General features: G+C 30.7%; 1 protein-coding gene and 1 long non-coding RNA gene across 3 annotated transcripts; both read right to left on the bottom strand.

The window, feature by feature from the left end:
- Positions 1–10,357: 10,357 nt before the first annotated feature.
- LOC111285395 (LOB domain-containing protein 1) lies at positions 10,358–12,167 on the bottom strand. Its single transcript, XM_022874823.2, has 2 exons — positions 11,820–12,167; positions 10,358–10,840 (listed from the first exon to the last, which is right to left on the bottom strand). The coding sequence occupies exons 1-2, from the start codon at positions 12,102–12,104 to the stop codon at positions 10,493–10,495; spliced, it is 633 nt and encodes a 210-aa protein (XP_022730558.1). The 5' UTR covers positions 12,105–12,167; the 3' UTR covers positions 10,358–10,492.
- Positions 12,168–16,240: 4,073 nt separating this feature from the next.
- On the bottom strand, positions 16,241–22,402 carry LOC111286652 (uncharacterized). 2 transcript variants are annotated; one of them, XR_016342766.1, is made up of 3 exons: positions 22,007–22,402; positions 19,115–19,965; positions 16,241–16,604 (listed from the first exon to the last, which is right to left on the bottom strand). It is a non-coding gene; the product is annotated as an uncharacterized LOC111286652 (long non-coding RNA). The 2 variants fall into 2 exon arrangements; XR_016342765.1 differs by having other exon boundaries at positions 19,115–19,793; positions 22,007–22,395.
- Positions 22,403–22,606: the final 204 nt, after the last annotated feature.

Genomic DNA, 22,606 nt, shown 5'->3' with positions numbered 1-22,606 from the left:
ATTTCATGCAAAAATTCGTGATGGATTTTCGTTGATTAAATCATTGATTGGCTAACTCTAAGGCTTATGCCTTTTACAAACTAATATTATTATCTAAGCTTATATGCTAATATGGTATATAATTAACCACATCCTTGCCACTTTCATGAAACTATTAAAAACCTCGAAAACTTATTCACTTTTTATTTTAACAACCTACAAAAGGCCATTTTTTTGTACAAGAAGCAAAAATACCTTCATTTTCTTTAACTAATAATGTATCAATTGGATGATGACATTCTATCTCCATAGTCCATATCTTTCTTATATGTATAAGAAAGAAAATTTCATCTCATTCAGTTCATTTTCATAATATATGGCAAACTGTACCAATATTCTCCATGCCATCACAAAATGAAATTAAACACATGCACGTATTAGTGCCTTTGGAACATTGAATTTGCATATTCTTTTCTAATTTATAAACATGCCCAATTAGACATTGATGAGCATCATTCAAAATGCTAGTAATCGACAAATGCTTCAATATTTTTTTTAATGGCATGCCTTTTCATTTAATCAACATCATATATACGAAAAACAACAATGCTTTTTTTTGTAACCATTGATTAACTCTTTGACGGCTTTTTATGATTTTCACTTTTTGATTATTCACAATAAAATTTTATTTTGTAAAATCACTTCTAGTGTAATACACCCAGTAGACAAAATACATATCACACTGCCCATGTTTCTGATAATAATCATTATTTGGTTTATTACCCACTAATTAATCCATGAAACACCATATTTTAATAATACTTGTGCACATATATCAATTTAATTTTAATTGGTTTTCATGAAAATTAAACACTAGTCAAAATTTGAACCAATAATAAATTTTAAATATATATTAACATTTAATTTATAAATGACAAACAACGATAGAATCATACAAATAACTTAACTTATTATCTCAATTTTGGTGCCATGATTTAATAATAAAACTAAGCTTGTAGGCAAATCTTATTTTTTGTATATATTCTTTACTTGCATATAATTTCTCATAGTAAATTCTTTTACCCATTTCTGATTGTTTTCATAGAAACTATGAGATAATTTGCCTGTTCTATATATAACTAAGACATAACAATTAAACAATCAGTCTTTCCATTAGAACCTAATTTAATTTGTTACCTGATAACAAGTGATAATGTTTTTGGTCGTAAATCAATTCATATCTTTCTTTTTTATGTTTTCAGGTTATTTCCCATCCTAGTCTTTATAAGCATCGATTTTTCAAATAAATATAATACAATTCATTAAACCTAATTATGAAGTCAATTTCAGTATATGCATAAACTTATGCAATGTAATCAATATTTTGCATATTGTGTTTTGACTTTACACACTAATAAAATAAATTGTTAACATGTTTATCTCATTAAGTCAATCTTTTTACTATTAATTATGCAAAAAATAAAATATATATCTCTAATGAAGGTCTTTATGAAAATTAACATTTTGCTGTATAGAAACATTAATTCTTTGACACCTTGAATCTTCTCTAATATTGTTCTTCAAATCATGCCATTTTCTTTTCCTTGTATCTTTCTCATGCTAAATATAAATTTTTCATAATTGACTTTAAATTATTAGAAAAAATAAAAAAGAAAAGAGAAATAACATAAAAGAATTTTGGCTTTGAGGTATAAAGAACACTTTCTTAAAGCTAATTATACTTTTAGAATACAACAAAACTTCAAACTTTTCAATCAAAAGCAATGAAAATGGTTATACTAAAAGATTTATTTATAATGAATGAACAGATATAAATTTCTATTCAGATAGTTATAATCTTCTGTATAATCATGACTTTTATTAATAATAATCTATTTATATTCAAATAATTATGACTATTTGTCATATGATAATTATTTTTATTCAAACATAATTATTTAAAAGATGAATAAAATTAATACAAAAATTGATTTTATTCATTAATAATTAAATCTTTTTATCTAATGTGGAATATATCATATTCTAAACCACCAATAATATCAATAACACAATAAAAAACCAAGTTTCCAAATTAAGATTGGAAACATATAATTCATTTAAACAAAATTAAAAAAAAAAAAACAATTAAAATATGGTAATAGCGTTTTCAAAGGATGCATTTATCGAAAACGCCATTAACACATCTTCAACATCACCTTTTGAAAGGATATATACTTAAAATATATATAAATAAATATATATATATATATGTATAGTTAGTTAAATTTCTTTTTCTATAGTCGGGAAAGCTATCTATCTGATTGGCAGAGACCGCCACCTCTGACCCTAGTTTCCAACCTGCTGCTGGTTGGAGAAAGAAACCGCTAGGAGTCAGCTAACCATGCATGTTTTTCAAAGATAAAAGTCTTGTCCAATTCATTGGATTACATCAAATTTACAGAGTCAGTTCAACAAATTTTCCTGTCCATTTGTGTAGGATTTCTAACTCCGATCACCTAACATTTCGATTTTATGTTATCAGCACGTGGAAGCATTTGCTTAGACTAGTTCATCCCTATTTTTTAGATTCTCAGACCCTTAATTAGGTTATATATTGCAGAGTTTGTGACCAAACTTTTGTTCCGGTGGTGTATATGTTAGAACAACGTCGGAAAATCAGGAAAATCAAGGAAAAGCTCTAAAACGTGTAGGTTTTATTGGCTTCCACTGTTTTTTTTTTTTTTTTAAACCAAGGTTTCTGTATTATTTAATAGGTATGCAAAAAGATCATAGATGATAAAATCTCAAAAATATAATAAAATCCAATAATTAACAACATTTTGTATTAACAAAATCAATCACTAATCACAGTCACCAACATATAACAAAAATTATCAGACATCTACAAAAAATTTATACAACAAAACATTATAGAAAAAATTTAAGAATTATTTAGACGGTTACAAATATCATTTATAAAAATTAAATAATATATATATATATTAATTATTTAATTAATTCAAGACTAATCAAAGCTTGAAAATTAAAGCCACGGTCTAATTTTACACTATGACCGCTTTAGTCTAATTATTTAAAATTTCCAGGACTTTCTTTCATTTTTTTCAAAGTGAGATTATTGTTGAAATTTTCAAACAGAATATGTATGGATAAAAGAAATAATTCAATTGAAAAATCGAATATTGGCCAAAAAATTGAAAAATCAAATAGATATATATTATTTTTATGTAATTTCAAATTTTCAACATTGGGGTTGATTAGTGTTATTTTTATCATTAATTTGCAGGTTTGAAACTGCCTAATTAGTTGACTCTTGAATCTTGATTGCTCGTTCGTCGTATTCGAAGACGAAGCATGCCGAAGTGATATGCCAAATCAATAACAAAGCAGTTCATATAATAAAGCATCGCAAAAGGCAGTGAGATTTATTATTAGATTATCAACCAAATTATTATTTAATCTTATCCGTTTTGGAGTTAAATAATAAATAAATTAGGTTATGATTGCATGAAAGATTTTCAGTGCAAAATCAACCTGGTTTGTTGAAATTTTCTGCTGCTGTTCTTTATTTTCCAAAATGAATTGCTAGCTTCATGAGTTTTCTTTTCAAATTTACAGCTCTTAGGTTTTAAAATCCAACTAAAAAAGTTTATTATAGCCAATTTGGAAGGTCAATGAAATATACCCATCGGGCCCCAAGCCCTTCCAGAACAGCATTGTCCTTTCAAGCAAATTAAGGCAGAGAACGGTAAACAACTGGTTTTCCAACAGCACTCTTTTCTTGAATGCGACAGTAGAAGCTTCTGTACTCAATGATATATAAGTTAATATTAAAAACGAAGCCAAAAAATCTCCTTGAACATGTATGAAAAACTATTATATTGTAATTTTTTTGCGGATAACTAACATTTTATTACCCTAGAAAGCAGGGGAGGGGAACAATATATATACAAATCCTTCATAATGATAAGTTTGCTAGATTAATTACTAAAAAAAAATGACATTTACATCTTGTTCTGTAATAATTTTAATTAAGTTTATATATATATATATATATATAATGTTGTAGTGTGAAAGTCTTGGCATACCAAGCATGACTTTTTATCTTGAAATGTCACAATTCAACAATTTTAAAGTTAAGTTTAGCCATTTTTGAAGACTCACTTCCAATTGTTTATATATGTTTACACATATTGTTTAGCATTTTAATTTATTTATTTTTCTGTCAGGCCTCATATTTTCTTTCCTTTTTTATAATTGACCTCGTAATTTCTTAATTTAATATGAATTCAAAATATAATACGCGAAAATTTATATTTTTCATTGTAATATCTCAATCTCTTGGAATTTTTTTCTTACCAAATAAAGATACAACAAAAAAACTCTTAAAATGGATTCAATTTTTAATTTATTAATTTATTTGATTAATGAAACGATTTTTAAAAAAATAATAATGAACAATTTTTAACTTTAATATTTATAATTTTTTATTACGCGTCTTCTTTTACATAAAAAAAAAAAAAAAAATCGTGAAAATGATAAGCAAATGGACCAAATGATTAAATTTTCCGCGTTAAAAGTTGTATATATGCGCGGTGTGGGTCCAATATGTGGATGAATGGTAAATAATTTTACGCGTTGTGTTGCGAACTACTTTATATTTTTGTGATGCCAACTTCAGGGAAATGTTTCATAAATAAAGGGCCAATCGATGATGAGCCGCACGAGATTTAAAAGCTAACCGAATAAGAACACTAAATGGTCAACACAACAAATTAATTGCGATCATGATTCGTATCGATTACAGTGAGAAACAAACCAGCAAGTGATGTTCAAAAGACTGCGCCATAATCTATTTGCTTGAAAAATTCCACACCCAAATCTTAAAGCAACAAACGCCAATGAAATGCAAGCAAACAAAAGTTACAACAGCAGAATCATAGCCAAAAGTTTTGCCGGTATCTTAATCATTACTATGCATGTAGTATTGTATTTTACGAGTGTTTTCACCCAAAAAAAATAAATTACATAAAATCATTTTATGATTTAAAGTAAATTAAAGAGATTTTTAAAGTTTAAAATATGACATTTAACGATTTTTTTTGTCAAAAATCATGATTTTTTTTATTATTTTTAATTTTTTCCTTTCTTCTTCTCCAACAACTTTTTTTTTATATATTTAATTCTCTCTATTAACTTTCTAACTACCGATTCAAAGCATCCGAAAAAGAAACCTTTTTTTTATTTTTTATGTGTTATCTATATGATTGGATATTTCGATTATAGGTTTGTTAAATTTTTACTTTTTGATTTTTTGCTAATTTAAATTTGAGTTTAATTTTTGAGTTTGGATTTATTAAGTATCATGCATGAGTTTTTTTATTACGTGAAGAATTTAGGTTAAGATGTGTTAAATTGTTTATGTATTATTTTAATTTATCAAAAATTATTTTTTTTTCCTTGGTTACTTAGATTCTGAGAATTAAGTTATTCATATTTTTTATTTTTGGATTTAAATTTATAAAATATTGTGTATGATTTATTCATTATGTGCAGGATTTGAGTTTGGGTTAGCGAAATTTTCATTCGACAACCACACTAATTTCCAATGACAACCATCAACAGAGCAAATAAATTTGAAGAAACTGAAAACAAACCTAATAGCCACTATAAAAATTTATAAAGCTCAAATCCACCATAAATTATCCACTCTAGTAAACCCACAAAACAACTATAGATCTACGTAACAATCGTAACAACTTATCAGCAAGGGTGTTTTTAGTGGATTTTGATTTAAATTTCTTGAAAACTTTTGGATTTTAAAACTATAAGGTAATTTTATATAATTTACTCAAAAATATATTAAATAAAAAGTTTTGCTGTAAATGTACTAGGATTTTCTAGGATTCTCTTTAATGTTTGTTAACACATTATTTATTTTTATATTAATTAATATAATAAATTTAATACATTAAAAAAATTCTAAAAATGACAATCTTAAAAGATATTTATTAAAATACTTATCAATAAAATATTTAAAATAAATCATTCTTTTTCAATTATAAACCCAACCCTCAACCGATGAAGTAACAGTATGATATCAAAATTTATTATATTATGAATCCAAAATTTTGTTAAATTAATTTATGTAATCATTTTTATAAAATGATATTTAATAATTTTAAATTTTAAATTTCAATATATGACCTCCTTTCCTTTATTATCATATTAGGATCTATTTATAAAAAATTATTAAATTGTAGATATACATTGGTTCACAGATTATTAAAAACAATTTTATTACATTAAAAGATAGATCAATATATGTTGATATGACAAATTTTTTTGGTATAAAAAACGTTGTAACTTGAAAATAAAAAAAAAAATTTATATGTATTGAAATTTAAAATTTAAATTTGTTAACTATTATTTCTAAAAAAAATTATATTAATTAATTGAATTTAATATGATGAATTTTAATGATACATCAATTAATTAATTGAGTTTATGTATGGTTATCTAATAAATAATCTCTCGTTCCGACGATGTGCTTTCGAAAACAACGTCTTATTTTATCGTCTTGTATATATTCTTTTCCTAAGTCAAACCTGGCTTTTGTCCTGTATCTTATTTTATCTTTTTGAATCAGTTAGATTAGTTGACACGTAGCCGTAAACTATGCTTAACCCAATGCCACTACAATCAATTATGTAAATCTATCTACATCCACTAAGAAATGGTTCTTTATCGTAATATGAGCATATAAAACATTTTTAAAATAAAAAATAAAAATAGACCCTTTTAGTTTAAAACGAATTGATTCTTAAATCATATTTTCAAGAAAAGAAAAAGATTAACATACTCGTATTAATTTTTTTTTATTATTAGATGATGATTTTTTTATTAATTTATTAATTGAGTTCATATCATTTAACCCGTAACGCTAAATTCAAATAAAGATTTTGTAATTAGTAGAGATGCAAGATAAATCGTGACAAATTTTGCTTTAAGATAAAAGATGAAATAAGTGGATCCTACCAAACTTTGGCACGTGGCTGTCATTTTTATGAATGTGATGGATCGAATGGAATGGGTAAGGGAGCTCCACGACTATCATTTCAGAGAAGAGAATGAACAAATTAACAAAGCACATGATCTGAATCATTTGGGCAGGCATCGAATCGTGACGACAACATGTATAGTCTTTTACTCTAAATTGTCGTTAATTAATCATTTAAGAAAGGCAGAAAGTTTGTATATTGACAACTTTTTTTAATTGGAAGGTTTTAATACTAAAGAGGATATTCTGCGTGTTATATTTTATTTCAATGTGAAAGGAAAAAATAGGACAAAGAGTCGGTCTATTAATTAAATTATTAAAATGAAGGTTTTGGAGTTAAAGTTGTAATTTTTTTATTTTTAAATAGAAAATGAAAAAAAAAACAAAATAAAAAATGAACTGAAAACAAAAATTAATTAAAAAAAAAAAAACAAAAGCATCAACCAAACAAACTTTTAGTTAATCGCCACCAAATTAAATTGTATCCAAACTTTATGCTTACTTTATTTTCATATTAAAGAGACAGTCATAATTTGTAAGATTCGAAAATTCTAAATTAAAACCTAAGTTTTCAATCAATTAGGGGTTTTGAATCAAATATTAAAAAGTAATCGCCCAAACTAATGAAAATTAGACCAATAAAAGTAGTTGCTTTTCAAAAGTTAATCCAACATAAAGGTTTCGTTCAACCTAAAGATTGGAGCCCAGTTAGAAAATAGCCTTAAAAACTTTACTGCCGATGAAATTGAAATGTCCTTTTTGGTATGCACTTTTAAATTCCTGGAATAGCCAGTAAGCAGGGCTCACACGCCCATAACTACCCAATTTTTCGTCGTATATAGCAAGGCTAAGTGGCAACATGCTGCTGCTCTTGCTGGGCGGTTCACCAAGAATTGAGAAAACGATGACTCCATCAAATGTCACGGTAATCCATGTGGCATTATCCCATTGAACTAAACTAATAACTCATTACCAACAACAACAAGAAGATTTCATCTATGACTTTGGACCACTGGTTTTGATGCAGTGGTCAAGTGCCCCTTTAGTATAGGAGTACTGATCCTATAATTAATCTCATAATTATATCACGTGATTATTACAAACTGCATATGATATTGTTTTGGAAACATATTTATATGGACATTAAAATAATTTTCAAACTGGCTTGTACAAATGGTTTTCGTTTTCATTTTTGTAGAAGCTATACACAATTTTAGTACGCATGATGAATTTGATCGAATCAAATAATTTTGACCAGAACTTGTTTGTCAAAATTGTCTAACAAGATCCAATGATCTTATAAATATAAGAGATTCAACATGCAATTGTTTTTTTTTTTTTTTTTCATTTGTAATCTTCTTAGGTTAGTTGCAATTCAATCAGCATACAATGACAAAATGACTAGTCATTTTGAAGAGTTGCATGTTGTCATAACATTTGTAGTACATATGGAAACTGTTGGTTTCATTGGATTAACTTTGACATTTTTGAAACTCCATCTTGACAAAACAAAAAGAAGGGAGCTACACACACACTTTTTAGTCAAAAGGAACACAATATGTTTCCCGTTCCAAGCATGGAAAATAATGGCATGTTGGGTAAAGGATGAAGAATTTTTGCCCTCTTCTCTCCAAAAACCTTGTTACCGACAAATGACAAATGTGTTGTAGCCTTTGCTCAATATCAATTCACGTGGGAAGCACCGTGATCTAATCAATTATCCTTCCAAAACCGCGTTTAAGGTAAGGGGGAGCACAGACAAAAACCCAAAAGCAAACATCATTAATTTTGAAACAAAAGTTAATCAAAGATCAAACATCGGCACGTGTGCTGTTTATTTCCTTCTTTTGCACCGGAGAATGGATGTTCCAAACAAGAGTAGAGTACTAATCTCTCTTTCAAAGGTTCCAATATCCATTTTCTCCATGAAAGTTAAAAAGTTTGAAAGAGATTAATTGGAGACATCTAATCATGATTAAAACGCGGAATTAATCTCAATTAATAATGACTTTATACGGTACGGTTTTGAAGTTATATATGTACTAGCTGCCAGTCTTGCAGCCATGTTTATATTTGAAGAAACAACTTATTATTTGGGGAAGATGCCAAAACTTTCGGACTTAATTTTTACTCTACTCTTGAACTAAAGCATCTATAGCCTAGCCTAGTAGTAATTACCACACTATCCTTTATCATACTATAAAGATTGGTATCTATGTTAATATTCTATAATATTCATTTATAATTGTAAAAAATTTTGACTTTTGTGAACCTAATGTTCATATTAAAAATAGAATATATTAAAATTTTAATATTTTAAACATATTTTAAAATATTTTTTTATTAATAAAATGACATATTTGACTGAATTAAACTTAGAAAATTATGTTCAACACTGGGTTCGTGGAGAGATCTAATGAGGACATATGGATCATGACAATTCCATTCTTTGGTCTCCTGTCGTTATATCATTTTCCACTTACAGAAAAAGGACTTGTATTGATCAATATATATAGTTTATGAGTTATGACATGCACATCCAGTAAAGGGAAGGAGGAAGAGGAGTGGGTAACGCAGAATATAAGTAAAGAAAAATTGTGGTGCTGAAGATAGATGGACTCTTAAATCTTGAATTCTTGATCCTTCCAAAAGGTAAAATAGTCATCCAACTTAGTCAAACTTAGAAAAATAATATTGAAAAAAAAACACATGATAACGGAAGGTGGCTATTGTTCTCTATTAAATGTTGTAATCAATTTGCACATTGTATTAGAAAATAATTAGTCTTGGCAATTTAATGGCCATATCATTTAGAAAAATGCACTAATGATTTTAGAAGCTTATATTATCATGAATTTGATCAATCTAAGCGAATAAAAGTAAAAGTGAATACGTGTCCTAAAGCTGGTTTCACAAAGAATATTCAATTCCGGATAACTTTAAGTATAAAAATATTAAAAATTATTAATAACAATTAAGTGATGTTAAAATTAGCAAAAAAAATAATCTTAAATGGTATAGTGAAAATTAACCAAAGGAAAGAGATGGTCAAAAGCTAGTTTGACAAGGAATTAAATGAGACATCAAATTTAAGTAATCATATTAGGTGACCTAAAAGTTGTTAAAATTCCAATAACAAGCACAGAAATAAAAACTTTAGAAAAATTGGAGTACATATTTTTCTTTCTCTCCAAATTACATGCCAAATTACATGGAGGAAAAAGACCTATCTACTTCGTATTAGCTTTAACAAAGTGATTAGATCTTAAACTTACATTTTCCCCCATATATCTTCACATTATAACCTACTACTAAGTTAAATTTATTAACGTCCTTCGACTGATCTCCTTCTTTGGAGCCATTGGCTTAGAGTTAGGGGAGTTTCATATATGGGACCTTAATTTCTCAAATTAAGCAGCTATGCTTAAGCATTTATCATGTCCACAGAGGCTCCCATAATGACCCTAAGTTGTTGTCTTCCATGAAGCTTGGGTTGCTCTGGTGGCTTTGCGGGCTGCTGATGAAAGTGTCGACTGATTGCTGGGAGTTTGGTTGAGGAGACTGTGCCACCTCCATGCAAAGTAAGGCTACAAGGTTTGCTTGCTGCAACTGCATGTTGACTACTTCGGCTTGAGCTTTGGCTAATTGTGCTTGAAGCTCATTAACTTGCTTTTGCAGCTGGCAAATTGCCCCTGCACAGCCATAAACCGGATCACGGATTCTTGCACTTGCCTCGTAAACCATGCTGCTTACCGCATCAGCCCTTTGTGACTCTGGAAGTTCCTGAAAAAAACCGGAAGAACCACTCATTTAGCATCTCTGACATTGACTAAAATAGGAGTCTACAACTACACCATAACAACTAAATCAAATCAATCTGTTAACTATGCCCAAAAGTAAACAACTGAATAGGCCTTAATACAGTCTAATAATGACTATCTAGAAAAAGTGAAATACTATTACTAGTCAAGAGAACCTAATTCCACTCAAGTTACAGGAAATTAGATTTGGGAACAATAAATTTCCTCATTTCCATATGGAAAACGTAATGTATTGGAGAAGTCAAGTAAATATTCTTGACATAGTCAGAGAGGGGATGTTTGGAAGTGTCAACATTTTATGCAGAAAGTAGGGTCGTTTCCACATGCACTTTCTCTACCTGTGTAAACAAACCTCATGTAACTTGCATTTCAAATTGCTGTTCGAAGTAAAACACAGACTTAAAGTTAGAAAAATGTGAGAGCTGTGTATTGTTTTTAGACTTAATTATCTTATTCTTTTAGCTTAGCCTGCAGCCTACGACACAAGTCCCTCCAAGAAAGACTCTTGAAAATTGTTTTGGTGGGTGAAGATATCCCCTTACTATTGAACTTAATTCTGACTTGGAGAACAAACAATAATAAAGTTAAACCAATATCATCTAAGTTTTGAAACCAAACAAAATTGTAGATGTAGATGAGGCAGGTTATTAAAAGAGAAAAGCCCTCCAACTCTCTCAAGGAATATTAATTTAACAATGTTCTTGAAAATGCACCCCAAAAATGATAACCACTAGGCACTAAATGACTTTTTTCATTAGTATATATCTTTTTGCCACATTTGTCAACGGATCAACCCAAAGGCACCCTTTTACCATTTCACACTAGTGAAAAAGTAGCCATTTCTCGCTCTCTCTCTCTGAGAAATCTCTTAACTAGTAGTGTAGACATAACAAAGGAATAGTGAGGGGACATCAAGATTAACCCCAAACGAAATAAACTACCTGCAAGAACTTGATTATGTTGCTAGCACCAAACACGCGATGAGCAATGGTAAATTTGGCTGGTTCAGTAGGAGGGAAATAAGGTGCCAACACACATTTATCAGCACACCTTCTCCTCAAAATCTTGCAAGCAGCACAAGGGCTAATAACAGCCGGTGGAGTTGGAGTATTACTAGTAGGAGGAGGAGGAGGAGAAGACGACGAATTTGAAGAGTTATTAGGAGAAAGGGATTGAGGAGAAGATATAGTAGCAGGAGTTGCTTCACTATATTCCATCTTAAACATGGGTTTTAGGCTCTTAGGAAAGAATCGGAATTAAAAGAGGAGTTAGGGGATGATGATGTTGTGGCGGGGTTTTTTTTTGCATAGAAAGGTTATTATTTATAGTAGAAATGAAACTAAACAGTGAGGTCATGTTGTACGAAACATGACATCATTGTTCAAAATCTTTTTTGAATATTGCTGGCTGGCTGGCTGCTTTGCTGTGTTTTCTCCGTGCCAAATAAAAATAAAAAATTCTTTATTTCTGTTAGATTTATAATTTTACATTTTCATATAAAATATGATATAAATATAATATTTTATATAATACAGTAATACGAATTTTCAAATCTACTAACTACCCTTATCCATTTCACTAGTAAATAATTTTTTTTCTTTTTTCTTGCCAAGAAAAATCCCCCTTTGATATACTTGAGGAAAACTTTTGTAGCCACTAAACGTGGCCAATGGACTAAGACTATCGATATGAATGTAATTAATAACATAAAATATCTAAAAAAATAAATGTTATTTTTCCCACAACTTGGCTTTTGTAGTGTATAACGAATTTATCATCTTTGCATTATATATAGTAAGATCTAAAAACTTAAATAGTTACTAGAAGACTTGTTCATCTGTCGGGATATCGATTTTATCCGCAATGTTTTTCATGTTTGGATCCGTTTCAATCGAGGTTACTATTATTTATTAAAATTAGTTGATTTAATTTGACCAAAGAACCCATCAATAATTAATTAAAACTAGTTGATTTAATTTAATTATCATGGACTCTTTATATATAACCAAAAAAAAAAAAAAAAACTCAGAAATCCGAAGATAACTCACTATCCGAGTGGTCATTGGGTTTGAAGTTTGAACATTATGTAATTAATAAATATATTTTAATATTATTTTAATATATATTAGAATAAATTTTAAGAATCAATAATTTGATATATGTATATAAATTAAAAGAAAAAAAAAATAGTTTAATTTCATATTTTGAATTTATTGAAATTAATTATTAAAAAATTTTACATTAGTGTAAGTTAATCCATTCTATATACACTAATTAAAGAACAAATATACCAACTATAGACCTAAAATGAGAAAAAAAAAAAAAAAAAAAAAAGGTGATAATTTCACTAGCTTATATCATTATTAATGCGTAGCATCATTCCTTTCACATTAATTTTTCTTTTAAAGGGAACTTAATTTCTAAAACGTATTCTTTCCTATATATCCTCCTTTCTCTTCTAGCCCTTCCCAATTATTATCTCAATGAAAGTTTTGTAATTTTCTTTGTAGAATTCTATACCAACTGCCTAACTTTTAGAGGAGTACTAAAATGGTTTTCTAGAAAGTAAATGTTTCTTCTAACTCTTTCTCTCTCTCTCTCCAACTTTCTTGGACTCAAATCATTCATTAATTTCAAACCATGTGATGGAAAAGTCTTATTTTGTAATTAATCACCATATGCTGTAAATTATTCATAAACAAAAATGAATAATTAAGTCATTATCTTAATTACTTTTATTTTATTGTTTTTTTTTAATTTTTTTTACTTGACATTTATGAGAATGAGAAAGAATTCAAACATACTATTAGACTACAACGTTTTTAGGTAGAATTAAAAATTACAAATATTGTTGAAAGTTTACTGAATTTTTAATTTTAATAATTAATGTTTAATTTTTTATAATTTCAAACATAAAAACAAAAACAAAACTACAAATGTCAAACCTATACTAATGAATTCACTTTTTTTTAATCATTTTCATTAGTATTCTTTTCAAAAAAATATACTTCAAAATCTTATCGTTAAGATAAACCCAAAACTCTAAGTGGTCCACTGATAACTACTTCTTAATGGCACAGCCTTAGCCAAAAGGCCACGTTGAGAGTAATTGAAAATCTGTTGAGAGCGGTGGTTCCCATGGCGAGTTATTGGGCTTGCTGCTGCCACCTCCACGACAAGGCTATCCTTTTAACCCCTTATCAACCACTTAATCACCTGCCCACTTAATGAGAATGAGAATGACACTATATTTTTTTTCCTTCCTTTTTTTTTTCCCCCACGAATAAGAACTTAATTCTTACAAAATTTTCACATAAATCCAATTCATATCTATGGGCCGGGCAAACTAAATATATCTCACATTTCCAAAAATTCATATTTTATCAATAATTGTATGATATTTGTTTATAATAAAGATTATATTCCTAACAACTTCTATCACCTGAATAAATTTTTCATATTTTATCCATATATATTTATATATATATATATATATGCTTAAACGTATATGTGAGCAAGATAAAATTAAGGCAATTAAAGAAAAAAGAAGAAAAAAATTAGTAAAAATTAGTTGGTTTGATGTGCACATAGCCGTATATAAGGGTTAAATAGGTAGCTCGACCCAATGTAGTCAAATATAAATAAAAATGATTTTTATTTAATTTTAATTCTAAAATATATTAAAAATATTAAAACATAAAAATAATTTTTTTGATATTTTAATATATTTAAAAAAATCAAGTCTTAAAGAGTTAATGAACTTGATCAAACTGAATCTTAAACAAAAATTTTAGAAGGTTAGCCAAGTTTGATTTCATCAGGTCTAATCTAGTACAGGTTTATATACATATGAGTTAAAGAACTTTCAATAACAAGTATTAAGCTGCCATTAAGGACAATGACATCTCTAATCTTAGTAGTTAAATTATATGTTTAATCATTTTGAAAAAAACGAAATCACTGATTACTTTATAATTTAAATAATAATCCTAAGTGACCAAAAATTTCAACCTGAAAGAAGAAAAGCAAAAGGAAAAAATTTTAAATTAAGCTTTCAACTTTGCAGTGGAGAAGTGGTTAGCATTTGCCAATATTCTTGGCAATTAATTCCAGCTCCACTACTCCCACTGGTGTCTCAAATGAGTCTTTTGCGTGTGGACCTTAGGCTAAAAGAAAAGCAACAACAAAAAAAAAAACTCAAGCCAGCTTTCCTTTTGGGTTTACTCTTTAAGAACAAATTAAATTTTAGCCATTTTTATGTAAGTAGTGTTCAAATTGATGAGAGAAGGCAAAGTAAAGTGTAAACACAAACAGTTTCTTCTAAAATTAAATCCATCCTGCCGAAAAGCGACAAAGATGTTTTGATAAACAAACAAAATTAAATGCACTTAACCATATTTCTTTTGTGGGTCTCTTGTCTACCTACTTGGTTGGCATTGAGATTGTGTTGCCTTAATGTTAAACTTTAGTTTTCTGTTTTACCAAAGCAGGAGAAGGCGATATAAAGACGTATATATTACAAGGTCTTGTGTTCAAATGTAGATATTGACCATATTGAATGAGGCATCTAGATGACATAATTTTTTTTTTATATTTAAAATTATTAAAAATTGATTTTTAATTTTAATAATTACAAATCTAATATTCTATCAGTAAATCATACAATCGTTGACAAATGACATAATCTCATATCTGTAAAAAATATCATAAGTTATTGAGTTTTGAAGTTTAAACCCTAGCTGTGTCCCATATATTTTTTTGTTCCCTTTGCGGGATCTTTTGATCCGTACAAAACTTACGGCTGCAAATTGTCTTTTTTGGTACATGTAAAAGTTTGACATGATAAGAGAGATATCATTTGAAGGGTTTAACCAAAACGACATCGTAATCGAATGTGGAATGGTCGTATGGGGATAAATCTAATACCTTGTAACTAAGTGCACTTGAGCTATACGGCATTGGTACTTTGTTTAGACCATAAGCCAGTTCATGCATGATTAGAAGAAGGCAGCCCCTTCCGCTCTTAATAATTGCAAAAAGTGTACGAGCCAGGCGTGATCAAACGGTTAGGGTAAGGCAATGCGTGTGGCTCAGAAGGGGTGCCCCCATTCTCGGGTAATTATTAATGCAACTAAGACCAAGATCAAGACACAACATTGTTCTTTTAGACTTGACCAGCTGCGCGCAGCTTTCATTTCCTTTCCACATTGATGATAAACCTAAGCTTTGTGCACCGAATAAATGGTGCATTCATCTCGTGCATGACCAACAAAAACTAGTGGAAGCTGAACTAAAATGCTGAAAAAAAGAATATAATACCTAATATAAGACTTTTCACATGACTTGTATCTTAGACGAATGGTTCGATTCTAAATGTCTGACACGTTTCGGCCCTTTCACTTTGCATATGATTCTCAAAATTTATATAAAAAATCATAACAAACATGACGAATACACGTATCTGTATAATGAGTCAGACATAACATTGCACATGACTGAAAGTATTGTCAAAGGTTACGAGATGTATAGAATTTTGCATTTGGCTGTTCATTCAGCTTATTAAAAAGATAAAGGCCCACACGGTTTTAGGGCAGCAGGGTCCTTGGTTGCAGCCAGTTTTCCCACTCAGACCGCTAGCAATCACTGAAAACACTTGACTACAGCTAAATGCAACCTCCATGTCCTCAAAATTCTTTGCTCCTTTTTCAATTTCAATGGCTCGGGGACTGCAATTTCAGCGGACACGGTGTCAGTGGAAGACTGATACATAGATTATTGATTATTCATAGTAAAAATAATAATGAAATACTTTGAACCCGTGGTCTAGAAGTACGAATAGTTCTCCTACTAATTAAACTTTAAAAATGTCAGAAAAAGAACACAATACTTTGAATCTCTTTCATGCCTTTAGTCTGCAAATCAATGAAGAGTCAAGAGCCACACTGCTCTAAAGAGGCCTGCTGGAAAAATACTCTATTAACAGTTCACGCAGCTGTATCAACCGTAAAAAGAACGTTCATATGAAGCACAGATATGTAAACACTCTGATTTGAGTAGATGAGAACATTGAATGGGGGAACAAGTTGAGGGAATTTGGAGTGTAGGAACACAAGAGTAAACAGTAAAGCAGTTCGGTGCGTTGTTCACACATCCTTTAGATTAGGTAGGTGTCTTTGTATGCTCAAATAGTTGAGAAGTCTAACCCCCTAGTGACGGGCATTATATAAAATTATAGAGCTTAGACTTTTGCAATCTTATCCTTTTATGACCAATTTTTTTAAAATGGAAGGTCATAGATTATGTCCCATGGTAGAAGACAAAAACCAACCTACTTATGACCTTAACTGCCTTCAAATTCCGAAAATGACTTCCAATTACTCTAAAAGTAGATTGCTTGTTCCTTCCCTCTATCATAGGATAATAATTATACACAACTTAATATGATTTTTATTGATTTACTCTGTTATCCCTGCTGAATCTTGTTTCCATAAAACATTTTTCTACTTATAATTAGCTGAAAATTTTTACCAACTGACATAGACTAATTCCACTCAACATTTTTATCCATTTGACCTGAAGTCCAAGGATTTTTTTTTTTTACAAAGGAAACTACGAATAAAGAAAGGGGTTGTAAGTGCTAGAATTTGAATTTCAAACCTGCTGAATGTCATCTCTAAAGATGGTTATATGAACCAATTGAGCTAAAGTACAGGTTGAAATCCAAGGATTGTTATTCAAGGAATTTCCAGTCCTAGAAAAGTTAATTGATCAAGCTACAAATTAAATTCCATGGTCTTTAAACCAAATTAAGGGGAAAAGACTTTGCATTCTTATAATGATGATGACATCATTGTATTCCCAATGTGAACTCAGGGTTGATAACAAGCACAACAGAGATAAAACTCCATAAATTTCCTATAAAATTCAACAATTTCTAGATCCTTTGCTCAGGTTGCTGGAGGCATGTAGTCAAGAAGAACATGGTCCTTTTCCAATTTGTGAATATATGATGATCATTGACGTTTATGGTGAACTTTACACAGTTATAAGACTATTCAACAGCCTAAGGTCAATAATTGTCACGTCCTAGTCTCTAGAAAGTCTTGATTTTGCTAAATGAGTTAGGTTCGACTTGACTGCTTTCTATAAAAATAAGACAGCGATGCATCTATAAGCAAGAGAATCAACTGGGGTGGGGGGGAGTCTTCATTTAGCTATTTGTTTAGGTTGTCATGGAAAGTTCGAACTTTTCACCCAGGATTACATTTTAATTCTGCAACTACTTCAATAGCCATAGCATTGAATCACAACAAGCAGACTTAGGGGAAAGAATATAGAATTATTCACTGTAAATGGTGAATACTAAATACCAATCCTGCATGCAATTCACTATGTTAATGCAAGGGTTGCTGATTGATAATAAATTGCCATGGAAATGAAATTAACCAAGATAATTGCGCATTTAAAGAGCTCCTAAAAGGGGAAATGAAACTAGAAAATAATAGCTTAGAATGATGAATTATTTTCAAACAAAAACCATGGATGCAACTATACTTCACCCTTTTTGGCCTGAAGTATGGACTCTTTTATTCTCCATAAAATTGCAGATAAATATTTTCTGTTAGCCTAAATCTAAATTGTGATACATCTTTATTTTGAAAAAGAAGCAATAAAGCACTCTTGATAAAGCATGAACATTCTTCATTTAGAGCGAAAGAGTGACTCCTTTATAAAACTCTCAGTAGATGTACAAGGTCTTTGAAAACATTCATGCTTTATAAAAGTAGTTTGTTGCTACGGGCATTTCTAACATATCCTATCTGTTTGTTACAGAAAGCCTATAAAACTTCAAAAAATAAATGGCTAGACGTGGGGAACAAAAGAAACAGATCAATTAAACGTAAAATCAGAGCCTATTTTCTCAGCAAGGCCTCAGAGACAGTTATCTTAAAGAGAGCAATCGGGCGGTTACTGAAAACATTCTGCAAATTGTACAACCACCTGATAATCACAACACATTATGTTTCATAGTAATTTGATTGTTTGTTACATTTCTTAGTGCTTAACATTACCTAGATTACATTCCAAAATTTGTCATGTCAGCTCACACTAGAGAAGAAATGATTAAAGAGCAAGAAGGTGAGAAACGAAATTTTCAGTAACAAATTCTTTGGCAGGGCTAATGAAAACACGTTCAAGAAACATCAAAAGGGGGTGGAAAATATAAATTGCTTACCAGAAATACCTAGCAATCCATGGAGAGGAAGTGGCACATAACAAGCTTTTGTTCCCCCGCTGCATTGAGCTCCTCATTAAGAATTCCTGAAGAGCAAACATGTCAATCGTGTATGACTTCAAGCTGCTACTTACCTCTGCACTGGCCAAAGCTACATTGTTCACCTTTTTCATCAAAGGAACCTTGTGAGTAAGAGCCATTCTCTTTAATTGTTGGCAATCAATCTGATGAAGTGCATGATCAGAGCTTGCCATTATCATCAACTTGATCTGCCCACTACCGACCAAGTCAAAGGAAAGTGGCCATTGTTGATGAATCTTCAATGTCCATTCCACTGGAAAGCCTTTTAGCTTGAGAAAGCCAGCAATCCCAGATGTCAGAAAAATCAGGAATCCTATCCATTAGAAAGCCTTTGCAATAATTCGAAGATAGGGATTTGTCAAAGCATTTAGCCAAGAAATGCATTCTTGGGCAGTGGTATGGCTTCTGCCTAGCAGCAATTTGAGCATTGGCAAGCACCATAGCAAACCCAAAAATTGATACCATGGCCTCAGCAGTTCATTTCAGGACCCAGAAACACATTGCAGCCTTGGCAGTGCTCCAAAAGGAAGGGCAGCTTTCCTGACTGACATGTTGTGTCATGGCCTCCTTTCTGAAACTTAGATGAGTGGATCAGCGGCTGACCAGCCATAACAAGTGCAGCAGCGTATTTCACCAATCCACCCAACAGCAATGGACACAAAAGGTACAGCATGAGAAACAGAACGATTTGCTTTAAGCAAGAAAGAGCGACATACATGAGATCACCAAAATGGACTTCAGCCTGCTTAATGTGTTACATCACCCTACCCCTGCCCCTCCCCAAAAGAAAGAAAGAATGAAATAAATAAAACCACATTACCACGTGAATCAGAAGCATCTCCATCAATTGAATAGCATTAGAGGAATACTTGCTAATCAGTTGAGGTTGTTTTGGGTAAACCTCAGTAGCATTCTACTACAAGCTTTTAATCAATATATCTGAGTAGCTTATGCCTATTGCAATGGCAAGAGCATCTTATTTATTCTTTTCTACATACTATTTTTGGTTGCTCAATCCTTAACTCCTTAAGGATGGCATTGAACTTCTGCTGCAGCTACTAAACCCAGAAATGTGCCCTAGATGACTACATGTGCAAAACATAAAGGCTTGTCCAACAAACAAATAATGCAGGATAGGAGGAGCCAGCTTCATGAGTGTTTGAGCTCCAACTAGATAAAGATGCCACGGAGTAGTTCCAAATCAATAACATTACGAACACTTTCAACCGTAACGGGTTCAAAATAAAGAAAATCATTTTTATCATACTCCATAGATTCAGATTTCATGATTTAAATTCATTATCATACTGGCATTCTGAGAAAGGAAGAAGGCTAAAAAAGAGATTGGAGGCAACAGGAAATTTAAGCTAAAATGAAGATGATGCTTCTTGACAATGCCATTTACATTCCTAACCTATATCTCAAATTAACATCAAGCTACAAATCAGAAGGTTATCTCTTAGGCATTAAAATATGCACAATGCACACTTCAATATTGAAGAATAGCAAAGGATCAATCAGACAAGATCTAAAATTCTGGATGGCATATTTAGTTGTCCGATTACAGATTTGGCACAAAAAAAACAAATTTGACATGAAGGCAGGACTGCAGGACAATTGTATCTGGTGATTCAAATCATCTGCTACTCAATCTAATTAAAAATAATTGAAAGCATACATAATATGTTGATGAAATTTTCTAAATGTCCATCCTTCTATCATCTATTTCAGCACATATGACTAATGATCCTTTGATTAACCTCATATAAACATGCAGTCAAGGACATACATAACAAGATTTTTCATATATATAAGGAACTAATAACTCAATATTGCTCATGAATATCAGCTTTAGAGAGTTAACCCAATTAGTTAGCAGTCAGCACTAGAAAGTGAATAATCTAAAAGATATTTATAATTATGACAAACTAATCCAGCTTCAAATGATGAAATTATTCCCCCTCATGAAAGAAGCAGAAAGAGGAAGAAGGTAACATAAACATGAAAGAGAAAATTTTTATTGGTAGTAACAGTAGCTAAACTCAATTCTTTCGCCAATCGATTGAAGTCTTCCACCCAAAATAAAACCCACTTCCAAGATCTCATACTCCTAATTTCCTTAACCTGTGCACAACTCATCAAGAGTAGCCATATGCAACTAACTTTTTCTGAAAAGATTCATGAAAATTTTAGCTTAAAGTCATTGATTTCTTTTTTCGTGTACACCAATGGATTTCATTTGATTTGTCAACATTGGCTGAGAACAAGGGAATTTCTCAAATAAAAACCCTGGGATTTGAACTCACACCATGAATTCACAGTGATCAGACTGTTCTTCAGATATCTATATTATATACTAATATAAAAAAAATAAAACTCGAGTAAAGTTTAGTTTCCTAATTTTTCTCCCTCTTTCTCTCTTTCCCTCCTGGTTTTAACTGCATACTCTTATATGCTTGCATATGCAGAAGGCCTGTATAAATTATTAGCACATGTTACACAATGCGTAGGAATACGACGATGACGAGGACGAACGACAACAACAAGCACATTATTCTTAAGCACGATCAGAACTTCTAGAAATGAAAAGGGAAACTGAACCACCGAATAAATGGTCACAGAACAATGTTGCAAATGTATGTTTACGAACATAGAATGGAGTAACCACAGAGAACAATGTTCAGACTCAATACATTATCATATATAGTTGGAAAGCAATTGCTCTAAAGGATGTGAACTGAAGATCGAAAAGGCGAACAAAATAACCAAACAAACAATCAAAGGAACATAAAGAACTAAAGAAGTTTTTACCTTAGTTACCACAGAGTAGATATCATTCAGAACATGAACCACGGAATATCCAACCGACAACTCAGCAGCCATTTTTGCCCGTGCGAAAACACCAGTAGCTTTGGAAGCCAAACAAAAACCCTTGCTATCCCTATCCCCACCTTTCTAATGGCCTACACTCCTTAATTCTACTGCTCCACAAACCCACCTCCAGTGCTCCCAAGAGTAAATCAAGCAAAGAAAACTCCCCAATCTCATTGGCCTCCAACCCAAGTCAGGAATCCTCTCTCTGTTTCCTATTTTGGTTCGGGCAAGCCAGCTCTTCGAGCATGCATGGCTAGGGGTAAGCATGGCCAGGGAGGGCGGTTTTGAAGTCAAGACCGCCGACATCCGTAGAGGTCACGAGAGTAACGTTATCCATATTTATTAAATATTGAGTTTTTATGGTTTATATTAAACTTGGGCTCGTCATTTTTTTTGTCTTACATGTTATTTTTTGAGTTTCTCATATAGCAGGCTTTTTATTTTTGAGCATGCTAAAAGTAATGTTATTTTGCTAAATACTGAATTTTGTGTGATTTTATATTCAAGTTAGATACATATTTTAAATATTGAATTTTT

The sequence above is a fragment of the Durio zibethinus genome, chromosome 6 (assembly GCF_047325235.1).
Source record: "Durio zibethinus cultivar Kanyao isolate XHJ-2024 chromosome 6, ASM4732523v1, whole genome shotgun sequence".
Taxonomy (NCBI): Eukaryota; Viridiplantae; Streptophyta; class Magnoliopsida; order Malvales; family Malvaceae; genus Durio; species Durio zibethinus.
Note: the sequence above shows the minus strand (reverse complement) of the source record. Positions and strands in the feature narration are given on the sequence as shown.

Coding starts and splice junctions, on each gene's coding strand:
- LOC111285395 (XM_022874823.2), bottom strand. CDS start 12,104: ATGTTTAAGATGGAATATAGTGAAGCAACTCCTGCTACTATATCTTCT. Junction 10,841..11,819: donor ACATAATCAAGTTCTTGCAG/GTAGTTTATTTC, acceptor GGTTTTTTTCAG/GAACTTCCAGAGTCACAAAG.